Here is a 16,678-nt window from a genome sequence, read left to right as displayed (position 1 = left end):
GGCAATAATGTCGTATATTCATATTTGATACGGCAATCAAACCATTAATATTTAATAATATACCTGCTAACTGCCCATAAATACCGTATATTTCCCACTAATATGGTCAACAAGTGTATTAATTGGTCATTAACGACATCCATCTTACTTGGTTCACAATCATTGAATTACCGGTCGGTGTAGATGGTCCTCTCCTAGGACGGTCGGCTACCCATGTATAGTACAAATCTAATAGTCTTCTCTCATTAGTTCTCACAATGCTACCACTAATTCAATGCTCCAACTTTAAAACCTATCTACTTCCTTATCATTCATAACAAACAATTTATATACTTAAAAAGTATTGAACCTATATAGCGCCCATATCCATTTATGTTATATATTGCACCATCACGCCATCATTATAAACTCAATAATATAATATCTAAAGTATAGGTTGCACTAAATCATAAAGCATGTACACTTCCAAGTATCACATTTCCACACCAAGATAGCTTGCAAAAACCACCACAAAGTCATCATTCTAGCCTTAGAACATGTCCAAGGACTTAACATTGACATCAACTAAAAACCTGCACCAAAGAGCTTTAATACAGTCTAAATCATTTTCTAAAACCAAGTGACAGATAAAGCGTATAACTACCTAAATTCCAGCATGTTAAGTGGGTCAGTAGTTCTTAAATATTGGGCATTAGGCCTCATTCCAATTCCATCACTTGCAACGCTTAACAAAAATTAAAATGAACCTGAACTTGCATCGATAACTAGAGAAAAACCAAAATAAAATTATACACCAAAGTATAACAAAACCAGCGTCAATGACAACCAAATAGCAATTGCACCTGTCCAAAAATACCACTCCCAACACCATTCTAGCCCATTTAATCATTGCATCATGATACATACCTCAAGTCCCCATTTTCCATGTTTTAATATGACACCGTTTTGTGTAAAAAGTGAGTATGGAGGTCGACAGTATTGTCACTTTAATCTAGAAATTGATTTAAGCTATCAAATAAATTATTATAATAATTAAAATTGTGTTGGAGTCTGATTTCACATATTCCTCCTCTCTTATATCAGATATTCCTCAAGTCTGTAGCTTCAAGTGATCAAGTCTTAGGAGTGCTCTATATGGTACTCTAGGCCCATCTCGGTACCCAAAGACTAGTATTTTGCCCATTGTCCAGTATGAAACATGTTAGTGATTGTGTACGACTCACCTGCATTACGAATAAGACTCTATTCCAACTGCACATCCCTGGCTTATTTCATCCAGAAACATACAGGAAAACTGATTGGACCACAACTCAATAATAGCTTTTGCTCAATCTTAAGCTAGTTAAACAGGATAAGTGATCAATTCATCCCACAATAAAACATAAATCAATTAACCACTTTAAATCAAATGAAAACTGTGTAAATGAAAGTGTCACTGAATACAAAAGAGTTTGAATATACTACATTATGTTTCAACAACAATGGAGGTCTACCTTCTCATGAGTATGATAATAAGTACAATGAAGGAGGAGGAAAACATCTCCTAATCCTCTAAGAATGTGTCTATGAATTACAAGGATGATGTGTGAGAGACTCGCTAGAGTCTTTCTCTAAAATCACCCTAAGATGGCTAAGACCAAAGTATTTTCTCTCTCTAGTTCTCTTTTGCTCCACCTCTCTTTGAATCTATCTAGAATGTTTTATTTTATAGACTTTCGTATCACGGCTCAGGCGGTAGCTCATAGCTCCAACGTTGAGGTTTCCTCCTTTATGGCTTTCTTCCATGGCTCAGACTATGAAATCATGGGCTAGAGTTGTTCAAGGTTGCTTAATATTGAAGCATTCCTCTAAGGCTCAAACTCCAGCTCATGGCTCAAGGAAACCTTCATGGATGAGTTTGCTTCATAGCTCAAGCCCTCAGGTGGCACTTTAGCTATGACAAGGCAGATTCTTCTAAAAGTGGTTGGATTTCTTCTTCTTTTCTTAAAATTGCAAATTTAACTCCTTAGATTCGTGTATTTCTACAAAACAAGTAAAATTGGGGTAGCTATCATAGAATTTATAAGTAATCAAAATAAGATAAGTGTTAATTAAACATTGAATTTCACTAATATTTGTCGCAACCGGGATCACGATAGGGATTGATGGCGAGACTTTTTTTAAAATAATTAATCTTTGAAAATTAGAGTTTGGAGTCACCACCATAGTTTATTCTGGAAAACTACAGAAAAACCATAAAATAAAGACATTGTCTACGAAACAAAAGATTATGGAATCGGGAGTCGGTTACGCATAGGGAAGGTATTAGCATCCTACAACGCCTGCCCAAAAGCAGTACCTTTAATTAAATGTGCAAAGATGATATGGTTTTCAAAATGTCATTTTTCCCCGAAAATAACAATGCAAGACAATAAAAATAAAAGAAAATTATTGTTTTAGTTTTAGGAAGCCTAACAAGGATTGACCTTGCTCCTACGTATTTTTGTGTGAGAAATCAAGGGTACGTATTTCTTTTAAAAATATGTTTGAAAATGATTTAGAAATTTTTTGAGAATGCTTATGGGTAATTTTGGATTTTTGGGAGGTGAACCCGATAAGGATTGACCTTGCTCCTACGTATCTCCACTTTTGATGGAGAATCAAGGATCACGTAATTCTGGCTTAGATTAAATACATGAGAATTTGATATTTTTTTTTACTTTTTGGAGATTTTATATATTTTTTTTGGTATTTTGATATAATATTTAGATTTTACATAATGAGCACTAGGGTGATACATACGATCGCACGAATACTCACACAGCTTTTTGTTTATTTTTTATTGTTTTGTGTAATGAGCACTAAGCTGATGCGTACGATCGCACGAGTATTCATACGACTTTTTTGTTTATTTTTATATTTTGGGTAATGAATACTAGACTGATGCGTACGATCGCACGAGTACTCATACGACTTTTTTTGTTTATTTTTATTGTTTTGCGTAATGAGTACTAGGCTGATGCATACGATTGCACGAGTACTCATACGATTTTTTTGTTTATTTTTATATTTTGGGAATGAGTACTAGGCTGATGCGTACGATCGCACGAGTACTCATACAGTTATTTATATTATTATATATTTTTTAAAGTTTTATATATTTTTGTCATTTTTTATTTGCTTTTTATTAAGAAAGAGAGATGAGTTGAAATATCTATGACATAAAAATGTGAAAAAGCATATGATAAAATTGTGGTAGAAAACAAGATAAATTTATAAACTAAAAAAAATGATCAAAATGCATATATAAATAGAATGAAAAGAATATGTGTACCTTGTCGAAGATTTGAATGATAAAGCAAAACCTTACTTGTCACTACAAGAAAAATGACAATTATATACAGATTATTATATACGGATTTTTATCCGTATATAACAGGGATGTTATATACGGATTTTATATACGGATCTGTGGAATAGCCTTACATACGGAAAAATCCGTATATAATGAGGTAAAATGTTATATACGGATTATCCGTATATAATATCGGTGGGTAAAATTGGCGTGTGTAAGCGGGACCTTTTCCAGGGATAGATCCGTATGTAAGACCGTATGTAAGTTGACAAAATATTTACCCGCTGATTTTTTATACGGATATGGAGATAATTAATAATTAAAAAATAAAACTAAATAATATAGAAGTATCACTTTTCTCCCTCCCTCCCTCGAGCCAAGTTTCTCCCCTTCTCGAGCCCTAGCTATTCGTCCTTCTCCACTCGTACCTATGCCTCGTTCTCGTCATTAATCTTCCTCACTCACTGCAACCTTCTCCCTCGTTCAGGCTTATTCTCCCTCATGGAGCGTTATTCTGTATGCTACTGCAACCTTCTCCCTCGTTGAACCTCTCTCAAAGGCTAACTTGAAGTCTCCTCTGTCGAACGCAGTGAAAGGCTCTTCTATCGAACACACTAAAGGGCTTGGAAGCATTTTTCCTAAATGTGGTTGTGCGTCGTTGCCTGCCGAAACAATCTCGTTCAGCAAACATTGTAGGACGACCTCCGTGGTTAGTTGAAACCTTCATCTGGTAAGTAATCCAAATTTGCTTCATTTTCATAGTATCTATAATGTTACATTGACCGATTATTGTTCTTGTTTCTTTGGAGGTTGGAAATCCCGAATTTTGAAACCCTAGGTTGGTTTGTTCCCGTTGGAAGAGATAAGGTGGAGCTCCAATTGCCTTATGCACCTTCCAGGTATTAATTCATTAGACTTGGGTTTGTGTTTAATTGATATTATTGAAAATGAGTATTGTCTTCTCATGATGACCGTCTATTTTAGTACAATTGTTTGTTGTGTGTCTCGATTGTTAGTGGAAATGATGTGGTTTTCTGTTATATTGTGTTCGTACCACGTCTTGACCCAAGATCTTCCATTGACTTATATTGTGTGCGCTCTGATGAATCAGTCTGACCATTAAGACTTGTTGGCATTATATGAGGGTCTTTAGGCATAGGAAGCAAATCAGATATTGGCATATTGGAAATTATGGTTGATCCTGGCATATGTTACCCAATTGCAAAGATTCTATATCTGCATACTGTTGCTAGATTTTAATTTATCTACCTGACACGTAATATGGATATTATCTGTGATGCTGCATTGGCCATGATCAGTTTAAGATCCAGACAAGAGTGTTGAGGATTAGAAGGGTTGATAATTGGTGTTATGTTCACATTTGATGGATTTGTTTTATTGTGTGATTTTACTTTGTTAGATGATTTAATAGATGATAAGGAAGCTTAAGGTGACCGTGACTATGTTGATTTTAATTTGAAAGATGATTTCCTAAAAAAAATAGCTTGTCTGATTTTTGGGGGATTGGATGTTAAGCTTGTTGACATAAATTTTTTTGAGAGATAAGCATAATTCCTGAGTCTTCATTTAATAGATGGTTGAACAAAAAGTGATTCAAGGTTTGAAATGAAGTTGTCCTTCCCCCAATTTATTTTCCACATGGACAAATAATTTGCTGGAAATTGAATGGTTTCAAATTTGCCTGGAGAGAAGATTTGGACGAAGGTTGTCAAAATTGAAATTCACTTTACTAGAGGACTCGAAAAAAAAGGCATCACATGCTGGACCTGTTGATGATTTTAGACACACTGATGCCAGCTGTGGTCACATGATTAAAGTAAGTCAGTGCATAAGCTGGAGTTTGGTCAATATGATCACTATGAACTTCAAAAGTGTTACTACATATATAGTTGGAACTAACAAAATTAAGGAATAAGGAGAGCTAATTTATTCTTTGTCTATGTTTACATCATTCTTATATTGTTGGTTGGTACAGAGGGTATTAAAAAACATTTCTATCAAAGAAAATGTTTATGGCTAGGCCTATGGTGTCCGAACTTGTTATTTGAGTCATGTGAGAAATCATATGATTACTGCTAGAATTCAGACGTTAACGAGGAAGGAGCTAAAGAGAAGTTGTAAGTTGTATGATGGTTTGAGTTGTGGATTTTGATTAATTTGGCAAGGTTTGTTGAAATTTTTGTAGTTTTAGACCATTTGATTTTTAAAGGACACGTGCATCTTTTGGTTTCTGGAATTTTAAAGAGACATTGGCCAAAGAAAAACATTTTAAGATAAATTGGTGTTATTAGTAGGCTAACATTTTGAATGGATGCTAAAATTGGAGATTTGTATTAGCATGGGCGTGAAAATCTTGGCTACCTGGTTTTGGAGCATGTCAATTTTGGTGATTTTATTTTCTTTGTACGTTTTTCTAAAGTTCACTCTAGGTTTAGTTGGTAATGTGTTATATTATGACTGATACATCATTGAAATATTTTTAAGTTGTTTTAAAATATAAATTTTGAAAATTTATGATCCGTTTGTGTTGAGCTTTCATTTTTTTATGGTAGGCGAACGGGGGAGGATGATTTTTGGCCAACATTGCTCAAAGATGTTACTGTTACTGGTAATCTGATCCAGTTATCTCATAATTTATAATTTTTTTCAGCATTTAAGTGTTGGTGTCAAGCGTCTTGGCAATATAGTATAGACTTTCCTTCACATTTTCCTCAAGATGCTGATGTCATGTGAGATCAATATACAATCTTCTAGTTTATTTTGTGATTCAACACATCTTGTTCCCTTTATTTCTTATCTGTAGGTGAGAAATATCTCTAATTCTCTATGTAGTGCAGGTCATTTCTAAATTCAGCTTTTGAGCTTTTGTTGAGAGTTTGGGCAGCTTCAAGAGACCTTAAGGTCACTACTATTTTTCTTTACTTTTGTTCTTGCATTCTGCTCCTTATAGGAGTCTTTATAATTTTCTGGATCCTTTTTTTGCTGATACATCTATAAAAGTTAAGTTTTTGAACATGTTCTGTTTGTGTGGTTGATGAACATAAATGAGTATTTTAGTGTATAATTTATGACTTTTTTACTTGATTGTTTTAGATGGTAGGTCTCATAACACGAGTACAGTTAAAGACTTCCCTACCAAGGCTTATCCCTACAATATTGGACTTGTAAGTATGGCTTTAAAGCATTTTATATTTTAGTTATGTATGGTTCATATTTAATTCGTTTTTTTTTCTATTTAATGTTTGATTTCTCACTAGATTAAAATATGAAGAAACTTAAAATATCAACTAGTATTATCAGATGAATTCACATACATATCTTCTTATGTCAGGTATAAAAAAGATCAAGATATAGCTTTTTTGGGTACATGCAGTCTCTTTATAACAAACTCACTCCCTGGTCCAAGACAAGTGACATGAAAACTAATTACTGACTTCTAGTATAGATAGAAAGATGTTAAGAGTAATAGTGAACATTCTTTTAAAATTAATTGTATAATTTGCACTTGAAAACTACTTTCCCTTAAGGGAAGAGAGAAAATTGGTTGCCTAAGTGTGGTTAAAAGCCAGAGAAATGAGTTAAGTGACTATTGAGTGTATCAAAATATGCAAATCTTTTAACATACCACAGCAGCTATGGTTGCAGATATGGCAACAGTGAGGTATCTCCCAAGTTTGGCATCAGCAAGGAAGCCACCAACAAGGCCAAGAAGGTTGACAGTTCCCATAACTATCTTTTTTTTATGCTTAACTCTGTAACAGTAAAACCCATGCATGCTAATTATTTACTTTTACTTATTTGTTTTTCACTGTGATTAACTATGTGCTCTCCACTTTCTTCCTTAGTCTGTCCTATATGTGGGTGGCTTCCTTGTCATCATGTACTTTGTTTCAGCCAAGAAAAGAGGTCATTTCCTTTCCATTAATTCCACACTGCCCCCTTCTTCTTTCACGTATCAAGTCTCTCATTTCTCCAATAATATAGTGCTTTCCATGTCACAAAGGGTCCTCCACTTATTGTTTTCAGCCGTGTGTCATCATGCACCATGCCTTACTTCCCACTTTGACCAATTTCTTTGAAGCTTACTGGAATAAAAAATAGCAGAGAAAAAACTTACCTTACTAGTAGTGTTTATTTTAAATGTTAATCATTTGATGTCATGAATTAACTTCTCTTTTTTGTTTTGTATAGTTATTCCTTGCTTGTTAACTGTAATAGATCCTTATAGCTCATGCTATATAATCTTTGGTGATAACGAATTCTCATTTACACTATCAATTTCATTTCATAAAAATATTTTTAAAATGGGAATAAAATAAACAAGTTTTAGTTTTAGATGATAAATTATTCGGGGAAAAGAATATACACAGAAACGATAATATGATAATATAAAAAAATTGCAAAAATATTACTCACATTTTCAGAAACCTTTGGTTTTAATTATCCAGTAACGTGATTTGATTTTGAATAAGATGAATACAATGAGTATAGGGGCAGGTATTGATGGTTTTGAATTTTCATGTAACATACATACACTTACATGCTTCTTTAAATATAGTACATTGCTCTGCTTGAGTTTCAGAGTTTTGATGTTCAATTGCTTTGTCCATATACTGGTTTGTACTTTTCTTTAAGATTAATCAATGGTTGTTTTGCACAAGCTTATAGCATATGGTGATGTATTTATTAATGTAGCTGTTTTCCTTTCATCTTTGGTCACCTTTTATTTTTGGCATTTTTTTTGTTTAAAACTGTCAAAATGGTTAAAATGTTATTAAACCATTAAAACATTTAAAAATAAGTTTCTAAAGACTGCTAAGTAAATAAGAACAGAGATCAGATCAATAGCTAAATAGGAAAAAATAAATCCTCTTGAACAAATGGCTAAATCTGAAATACAAGTTTGATTTGATGATTGTCTAGATGGGCTTTGAGATGATTGATGCATTTGCTGAATCTTAGGGGATTCCTATGAACACTTCCTATTCCAAAGCCATTTTCGGAAAAGGTTTGCCCACTGCCTTGCTTAGATATTTCTATTTTCTGTTTTTCTGTCTATGTTTATTGTATTGATAAATTTTTTCGCAAGTTGGTTTGTTGCAGGTTTTGTTGGTGAAGTTCTTGTCTTCCTTGCAAAGCCTCCTCGGACTTACATGAATCTGAGTGGTGAATTAGTAAGGAAACAAGATGTGCTATTTTTTTTCCTCTCTCTTAACCATGTGGATATTTAACTTTAGATTGTGCAAGTTGTGCTGTCTATATAGCTTGTCAATTTCCACTCACAAAAATTTATTGACCACGAGTTCCTTTAATCGCTTAAGCTTATAGTCTACTTTGAAGGGTAGCTTTTCTAATCTGCACATTGAAATTTACTCTTATTAGTTGGCATTTTTGTGAAGTTATATGTACTATCAATAGTTGTAAACAGTTAAAAGATTGATGTTTATATTCTGCAGGTCAATTGCAGCAGAAAACAATTTCCCATCCACCTTGCAGTGCATTTTTGGTTGCATTTATGGTACTAGGATATCCTCTTATTTAATGATTGAGCTTATATTTGCTAATTAATGTTTTTTGTTGTTCTGAAAACTTGTAACTCCTTTGTTGCAAAGTTGATTGCTTAAGAATTGGCCAGTGTAGTTAAGATTTTGCACATGCACTATAGTAATGAGACTTGTGCACTTGAATTTGCAGCTTCATGGTATATAGTTTATATGATTATTGTACATATGAATATATTATCTTATAATTTGTCTCACTTTTCTTTGAGGTTGCTTGATTTTTTTCTTCTATTCTTTAAGTTGTTGAAATAGATTCTGCTACCAAGAAGGAAAGCTTATAGTACCTGCATAACTGCGTAACAATTTGCTTCATGGTATTTTGTACTCAATGATTTTAGTCTTCTGGTTTCAACATCTTCTTTCTGTCTGATAGTGTATCATTTGGCATAAATCCAGATTCGTATAGATCATTCCATGCTGTTTATAGTTTTAGTTTAAGCATTTATCAAGACAAACATGCAAAAAGTTTACTCCCTAAACCCATTTGATATTTGTTTTCTGCTTTTGCATATTTGCTTTATGTTTTCTCGAATCTGTCAAGGAATCTAAATTTCATTGAGCATACACACATTGCTGGTTGGAAATTGTAAGTGAATTTGATTATTATGCATCTGAAAATTTTTTGTAGACTATATTCTGCATGTTTTTCTCCCCTGACTTATATTACTTATTCTATGCAGGAATCAAAGAGCAAGGCCCATCATTATTGATCCTGCCCTTTACTTATCAAAGAAATCTGATTTAGCATTGACCACTCAACGAAGAACCCTTCCCACGTCTTTTAAACTGTTTAGTGGTATGTCCCTATCGATTATCTAACATTTAAAAAACCTATTTTAGAGACAGTGAGTTCTGAGCTACTTGTTAATTTTTATTGGAACTGTTGATTAATAGTTGTTTAACTCTGAACTTGATAATATATTGGGTCTTTCTTAAGAGTCAGCAAATTACTCTTATTAGGTTGAGCTTCATTAAACTAAATATTAGACATCACTCCATTAAAGTGTTATACCATGAGTTTGAGGAATTTTAAGCATATGGTGAACATCACAATTTCTTTTTATATAATTTATATATATATATAAAATAACATATGCAGAGAAATTAGAATATATAATGAATATTGGTTTAGATAGGTTAACATTAATTTTTATATTTATATTTATTGGTCTAATCCAGAAGGTTTGTCAATAGAATAAGAACTTTTATTCTGCTTGTATATTGTGCATGGGAAACTGCTATATACAGGGCATTTATTTAGCTCTTCTTAAACCATTATATACGGATTTATCCGTATATAATTTATGTACGGAAATTATATACGGATTTATCCGTATATAATTTATATACAGAAATTATATACGGATATATAATTTCTGTATATAAATTATATACGGATAAATCCGTATATAAACCTAGCTACGACGGTATTATATACGGATTTTGGGTCTTATATACGGATTTTTGCTGTATATAATACACTTTTTTCTTGTAGTGTGTAATAAGTTGTGAGAAGAGGTAGATATAAGGTGAAGAAGATGACCTTGAAGTAGAAATATGGTATGTGATTTAATATGTATAATGGGATTAGGAAATAGTAAAGTGTGAGAGAAAAATGAAGTAGAGTTTTGGGATGGAATGAAGAGATTTTGAGAGAGAAGAGATGAATATTATGTAATTGTGTGTGTGTGTGGAGTGAAGAATGGATGGGTATTTATAGAGTTATGAATGGAGAAAGTTGATGAATAAAAATAATATAATAAGTGGGTGGCAAAATTAGAGAAAGAAGGTAGATGTAGAAAATAATACTAAAAGGTTGGTGGAGAAGGTGATAGATAAAATATAATTTAGAAAAGTAGATGGTATAAATAAAAGTTAGTAAGAGAAATTAATATAAAAGTGGGGTGAAAAAGTACATGGAGAAAACAGATGTAGGAAATAATAAAATATGTTGGTGGAGAAGGTGGTGAATAAAATATGATTTAGAAAAGTGAATGGAATAAATAAAAGTTAGTATGAGAAATTAATATAAAAGTGGGATGGAAAAGTAGATGGAAAAAATGGATGAAGGAAATAATAAAATATAATGGTGGAGAAGATGGTGAATAAAATATGATTTAGAAAAGTGAATGGAATAAATAAAAGTTAGTAAGAGAAATTAATATAAAAGTGGGATGGAAAAGTAGATGGAGAAAAGTGAATGGAATAAATAAAAGTTAGTAAGAGAAATTAATATAAAAGTGGGGTGGAAAAGTAGATGGAGAAAATGGAGGAAGGAAATAATAAAATATGTTGGTGGAGAAGATGGTGAATAAAATATGATTTAAAAGTTAGAAAGAGAATTTAATATAAAAAGGTGGTGAAAAAGTAGATGAAGAAAATGGATGAAGGAAAGAATAAAAAAAGTTAGCGGAGAAGGTGATGGATAAAGTATAAATTAAAAATGTGAGTGGAATAATTAGAAAAGTTGGTATATAAAAATTAATATAGAAATGAGGTGGAAAAATAAATGAAAAAGGTAGATGATGTGGAGGATGAGGTGGAAGGTGATGTGGAGAGTGGGGTGTGTTAAGAAAAAAAGAGGTGGTGAGGAAGTAAAAAAAATGTGGGATTATTTTGGGCCATTGGACTAAGAATTAAAAAGGTAATTTATAGGTGCAAACAGTAAAACAAATAGTATTTTTATTATTTATTTTTTTTGTTCTTTTTTTTATATTTATTTTTGTGATGAATTTATTTACCCAGACAAAATTGGGTGTTGACAATATCAAACACTTATCAACACCCTCAACTTTAAACATTTTATAGCACGAGTTAGAACAAGTGTTATGATTATGTGAAGGATATAGCTCCCAAGAAGGATACACCTTAAATCAAATGAATGATTAAGGTCTTGGAAAGTAAAAACATGTTTCTTGAAGATTTTATTTCCAACATAAGGATCCTTTGGGTCTTTTCTTGCCATGCTTCTAGAGGAAGATGGTAAGGAGACCTTTAGATCTTTACAGAAGCCTTTATCCCTTAACATCATAATATTCTTGTTGGAGCATTCTTGAGAATTGTGCATCATGTGTTGGCACTTAGAACAAAAGGTGTATTTTATTTTCTTTTTACCTCTTCTTCTTTTCTCTTTCTTGTTCTATTTTCTTTCTCATTTGCGCTTAATCCTCTTCCACTTGAGAAGGTGTAAGAGGATGAAGTACAACAATTTGAACATGAACCACTATCCACAACAAGAGAACATGTTTTGTTTAAGATTTTACATATAGCGTGTAAAATGTTGTCTTTTTGCGTGAACTCTTGTGAACTAGGTTAGTTATGGAGAATCCTCCTTATCATAAGAAGTTCTCCCTCACAAGGATTGACATCCTTACTTGCACATTCTTCTTGCTTGTTTGCATCAATTCTCCCACTCCCACTTTTTTCTTCTTGGCTACTATATTCATCCACACCCCTTAGGATCATGGTCCTTTTGGTGGGGCATTGTGATGTAATGTGACCTCTACTAAGACACTTAAATAATTTGATTTCACTACTGTGATCATGGTTCTCTTTTTCTTCTCTTTTATTTCTTTCCTCTCTCTTTTCTCTCCCTAGATTCCTAGAGGGTTATATTCTTCTACTTGTTTGCCCTCCCTCTTGTAGTATTTGGTGGAGGTTGATAGTATTGATTAAGAACCCTACTATCTACCTCAAGATATGAGGGAGTGTGTGTATTTTGAGTTGAAGTTCTTGAACTCCTCCTAATGTGACTTCTACTTCTACTCTTACTCTTTCTTATCTTTTCTTATGCCATCTCTTGTTTAGCATTGTGAACTCTAAGTTCCTTCTCCAATTTAACAAGATATTCTTCTGATGGGTGCATATTTATGCTCACATTTATGGTTTAAATTCAAATTTTTGACTGAATTCTAGTGTTTGAATGAGTGATTTGAATAAAATTTGTGACAATTAGATTTATCAGGTTTAGGAATTAAAAAAGCTTAAAAAGTGATTTTTAGTTGTGACAATTGGATAGTCTAATGTTTGTTGATGCAACTGAAATTAAAGTTTGATTGATTCAAAACATGAAAATAAGTTAGTCTTTTCTTACAAGTTTAAAAATGAAGCCAAAAATTAGTATATACAAGAAAAGTAAATTACAAAGTGCTAAAGGCATCCTTATTTTTACAAAGATACACCTTTTTTTCGGCAATCGGTCAAACAATTAGCCTTTTCTCCTACACCCCTAAATTTTCTATGCATACACCCCTCCTACCGCTCAAATATAATCAAAGGCTGCCATATATGCATCAATCCTAGCATACAAAGATGAGCCAATCATATCTTGCCACGTGTGGTGATCCTCTACACAACCAATAAGAGGCAACCACCTTATTAGATTCTACCATGTCAGCTTCGTCTCTTCCACCAGAAACCTTAATTTCCTTTCTACTTCCTTGTGTCGCCTTTAATGTTCTTTAGGCAAACAATCACCTCACCGGACTAACCTGGCACAATCCACCGTGTCGAAAAGTGCAAAGTCTCACCAACCTGCAGAAGCTTCATCATGAGTTCCTCTTCTCAATGGGTGCCACAGGTTCATTCCACTACAACCATCTTATTCGCCTCTCGACCTACCATCACCAATGTCACCGTAAAAACCACCCAAAGCGATCATCTCCTTCGAGCAACACTAATCTAGGCAAAGTTGAGTTATGTGACATTGTGATAGTAGAGTGAAAGTGTTACCTCACTATACACTTTTTGAGCTTGAGTGAAACACTTTCCTTGGTGAGGAATAACTCCATGCACTATAGGATAACATTCTTGCTTGGTTGTCGATCAGTCATAAGGTTTGCATCTGTTGTATATTCTTTGAGTATGTGAGCACCATAGTTAAGCTTGATGGGTTAAGTCATCATTACATCTTGACTGATATTTCTGTGATGAGCAGACATGAGTAATTTACTTGTCTAAGAAAAAAAAAATGCTTTTTAGTGTGTTAAACCTTTGTAGTGATGTTATTTTGTTTAGGCTAAGTTACATTTTGTTGTGCTTGAGGACAAGCTAAGTTTCAAGTTTGGGATTGTGATAACGGTTGATTTTATCGTTATCTGTGATTCAATTTATATACTAAATTAACCCTTTTTTACTAGAAACTTGCTTAATCTCTCATTTTGAGTTTAATTGTGTGAATAAGAGAGTTGAGGTTATACTTGATGATTTTTATCACTAATTCCCTTGATTTTGTAGGTTATTGAAATGATTTGGAAGAGGAGTTAAAGTATCAAGGAGTTGGAACTCAGAAAGCATAGAAAAAGCACCAAAAGAGAAAGCTACAAAAGGTCGCAGGATGCTTGGTTGCCCTTTTCTGGAGCCCTGGGCGCAGGTTCTCACGCGACCACACCTGGTTGCCCTTTTTTAGGGCCCTCAGCGCCAGCAGTCACGCACTAGCACTGCTTGCCCCCTAAGGGGTCCTGAGCGCCAGACTTCAGGTATCGCAAGACGCCTGGTTGCCCCTTTCAGGGCCCTCAGCACCACTTCTCTCGCAAGCTCGCCCGGTTGCCCTAAGTAGGGGCGCTGAGCGCCAGCATGTTGGGCCTTTGGACTTATTTTTGATCTATTTAAGGATTTGCACGCCCTAGGATTCACATCTCAAGAAGGCTGAAGCGCAAAAACACACTTTTTGACCCTTTGGAGGCAGATTTGGATGCGGGAGCTCTCCTCTTCGTTTTCTAGGTTTTTTATCTCACTTTCATTCCATTGTACACCAAGGTTCTCCATGACGATAGAGAACTAAACTCATTTGTTGTTGGGAAAGATGTAACCTCTAAACTTTCATGTATTTGAATATGATTTGAATTATTTTATGCTTCTTTCATTAATTGTTAGTGATTTCCTCCTTTGCTCAATGCTTGTTATGTTTTGATCACTCATAGCATGATGTTTGGATTTCTTTGTTATTGGAAAATACCTAAAAACCTTGATTTGGATAATTTCGCCCAAAAGAAATATTGCCTAAGGATAAGGATAGGATGTTTGGTTGTCTTAAGCTTCTGTTCGTAATGCATAATTGATTATTAAAAATTGCAAGGGATTGTGGTCTAATAATTAAGGATAGACTTTTTACGCCGAGGGATCGAGTTCTAAGTAATTTAGAAAGTGACGTTAACAAATTAATGAAGAAGATGAATTCTTATATACATGAAAGTAAGGAAGGTGAAATCTAAACCCCAACAACATAATCATCTCATATTATCAACACCATTCATTCTTGTGTCAAGCCTCAATTGATCAATTTGCATTCATATTTACTTTTGTTGCAATTGCATTTAAACACCAACAAAATAGATTTTCAGTCTTAATTAGTTAAGTAATTACACGATTGTTTAGTGTCGTGAGTCTTCTGGGATACGATACTCGCTCTTACCATTTATTATTACTTGATACGATTCGATACACTTGTTGAGGTCATAACAAAAATATATGTTTTGAAATAGAAAAACCACATGCACAAAAGCATATATGCATGACTTAATCGATTACAGTGTTGTGATAATCAATTAAGGTCATCAGACAACTTGAGTTTTAAACTGTGGCAAAACAATAAGTTTTGAATCGATTACGTTAGTTGGTAAATCGATTAAAACTCGTGTGTTTGCACATATCATTTTTCAAATGTGCTGTGATGAATTTTGGAAAGAAAAGTTTTCAAAAATCTTCTAAGTGTTAAAGATTAATCGATTACATGGATTGTGTATTCAATTAAGTCTGTTAAGATTTGAAAACTGATTTATGCTTGTCTAACTACTATAACGGTCATATTTTTAAATATGTTTGACTAAGCATTTAATGAGAATCGATTGTATTAATTGCGTATTCAATTAAGGAGCCAACACTAGTGCAAAATAGACTTTTTATAGCATCTGTTTATACCTGTTCAAATTCATCAAGGGTAGAAAATGATGCAGTGGCAAAATGGTAAATAAAGAGAACTTTTTTACACTAGTTACTTTAAAAATAGGTATAAAAAATAACATGGTGGCAATATCGTAAAAAATAATAAATAATTCTACACCGGTTACACTCAGAACCATTGTAGAAAATAATTTTTACACCTATTTTACTTAGAGCCGGTGTGAAATATTAAATGTTCTACCCACTCCTTGTATTCACGCTTCACTCTGCGCGCATCTTCTTTTTTTCTCTTAGTTCTCTCTGCATTTCTTCATCTTTGCTTCACATCTTCACATCATTAGTGACCAATTTTAATAAAATCCAATCTAGGCGAATTTTCAAAACATTCCATTACCATTGGATTTATCAACGAAGTTTACAACTTATGAAAAATTCCAAAACGAAACATTTTAGCGTTCATATTACTGATAAAATTTACCAATGAAAATATTTATAAATAATAAATATTATAACTTTTTTGACAAATTTTATCAACAAATTTATTACTGATAGATTCTATTGATGAATTTATTACTAACGAATATTTTTATCAATAATAAAATTTTAATTTATTAAAAAATATTATTGACAAATTTTATTGAGGAATTCAAAAAATATATGTTAGAAATTAAAGTTCTAAAATTTGTAAATAATAAATACTATTTTAATTATAATAATTTCCATATACAAAAGTTCATCTATAATTAACTTAAACTTTAGAATAATTTAACAATAAATTTACAGTTGTGGAGTTTTCTTACACAATATTCTTTTTTAAGATCACATATTTCAATATTGTTGCCATGTTACAATAAGCCACATT

The 16,678-nt window shown here is 32.9% G+C and overlaps 1 protein-coding gene across 13 annotated transcripts; it reads left to right on the top strand.

Annotated features, from left to right (window-relative positions):
- The first annotated feature begins 3,393 nt into the window (after window positions 1–3,393).
- Window positions 3,394–14,788, top strand: LOC108338284 (uncharacterized). 13 transcript variants are annotated; one of them, XM_052880863.1, is made up of 10 exons: window positions 3,394–3,850; window positions 3,925–4,064; window positions 4,144–4,233; window positions 5,908–5,963; window positions 6,188–6,256; window positions 6,449–6,519; window positions 8,445–8,529; window positions 8,812–8,873; window positions 9,458–9,502; window positions 9,597–9,982. In XM_052880863.1, exons 3-10 carry the CDS (start codon window positions 4,221–4,223, stop codon window positions 9,733–9,735), a joined length of 540 nt encoding a protein of 179 aa, XP_052736823.1. In that variant the 5' UTR covers window positions 3,394–3,850; window positions 3,925–4,064; window positions 4,144–4,220; the 3' UTR covers window positions 9,736–9,982. The 13 variants fall into 13 exon arrangements, 9 of the variants coding, with proteins under 9 accessions (XP_052736823.1, XP_052736822.1, XP_052736827.1 ...); XM_052880858.1 differs by lacking the exons at window positions 3,394–3,850; window positions 3,925–4,064; window positions 4,144–4,233; window positions 5,908–5,963 and adding exons at window positions 5,178–5,472; window positions 6,006–6,084; window positions 14,152–14,788 and having other exon boundaries at window positions 6,193–6,256; window positions 9,597–9,712; XM_052880862.1 differs by having other exon boundaries at window positions 3,395–4,233.
- The last annotated feature ends 1,890 nt before the right edge of the window (window positions 14,789–16,678 follow it).

The sequence above is a fragment of the Vigna angularis genome, chromosome 7 (assembly GCF_016808095.1).
Source record: "Vigna angularis cultivar LongXiaoDou No.4 chromosome 7, ASM1680809v1, whole genome shotgun sequence".
Lineage (NCBI taxonomy): Eukaryota > Viridiplantae > Streptophyta > Magnoliopsida > Fabales > Fabaceae > Vigna > Vigna angularis.
This window is presented reverse-complemented; position numbering and strand designations above follow the sequence as displayed.

Excerpts from the sequence above, each read along its gene's own strand:
- LOC108338284 (XM_052880857.1), top strand. The coding sequence starts at position 5,421 with ATGATTACTGCTAGAATTCAGACGTTAACGAGGAAGGAGCTAAAGAGA. Across the intron at positions 6,257-6,448 it reads CAGCTTCAAGAGACCTTAAG|ATGGTAGGTCTCATAACACG; the intron begins GTCACTACTATT and ends TGATTGTTTTAG. Across the intron at positions 6,520-8,444 it reads ATCCCTACAATATTGGACTT|TTGGTTTGTTGCAGGTTTTG; the intron begins GTAAGTATGGCT and ends TTTTTTCGCAAG.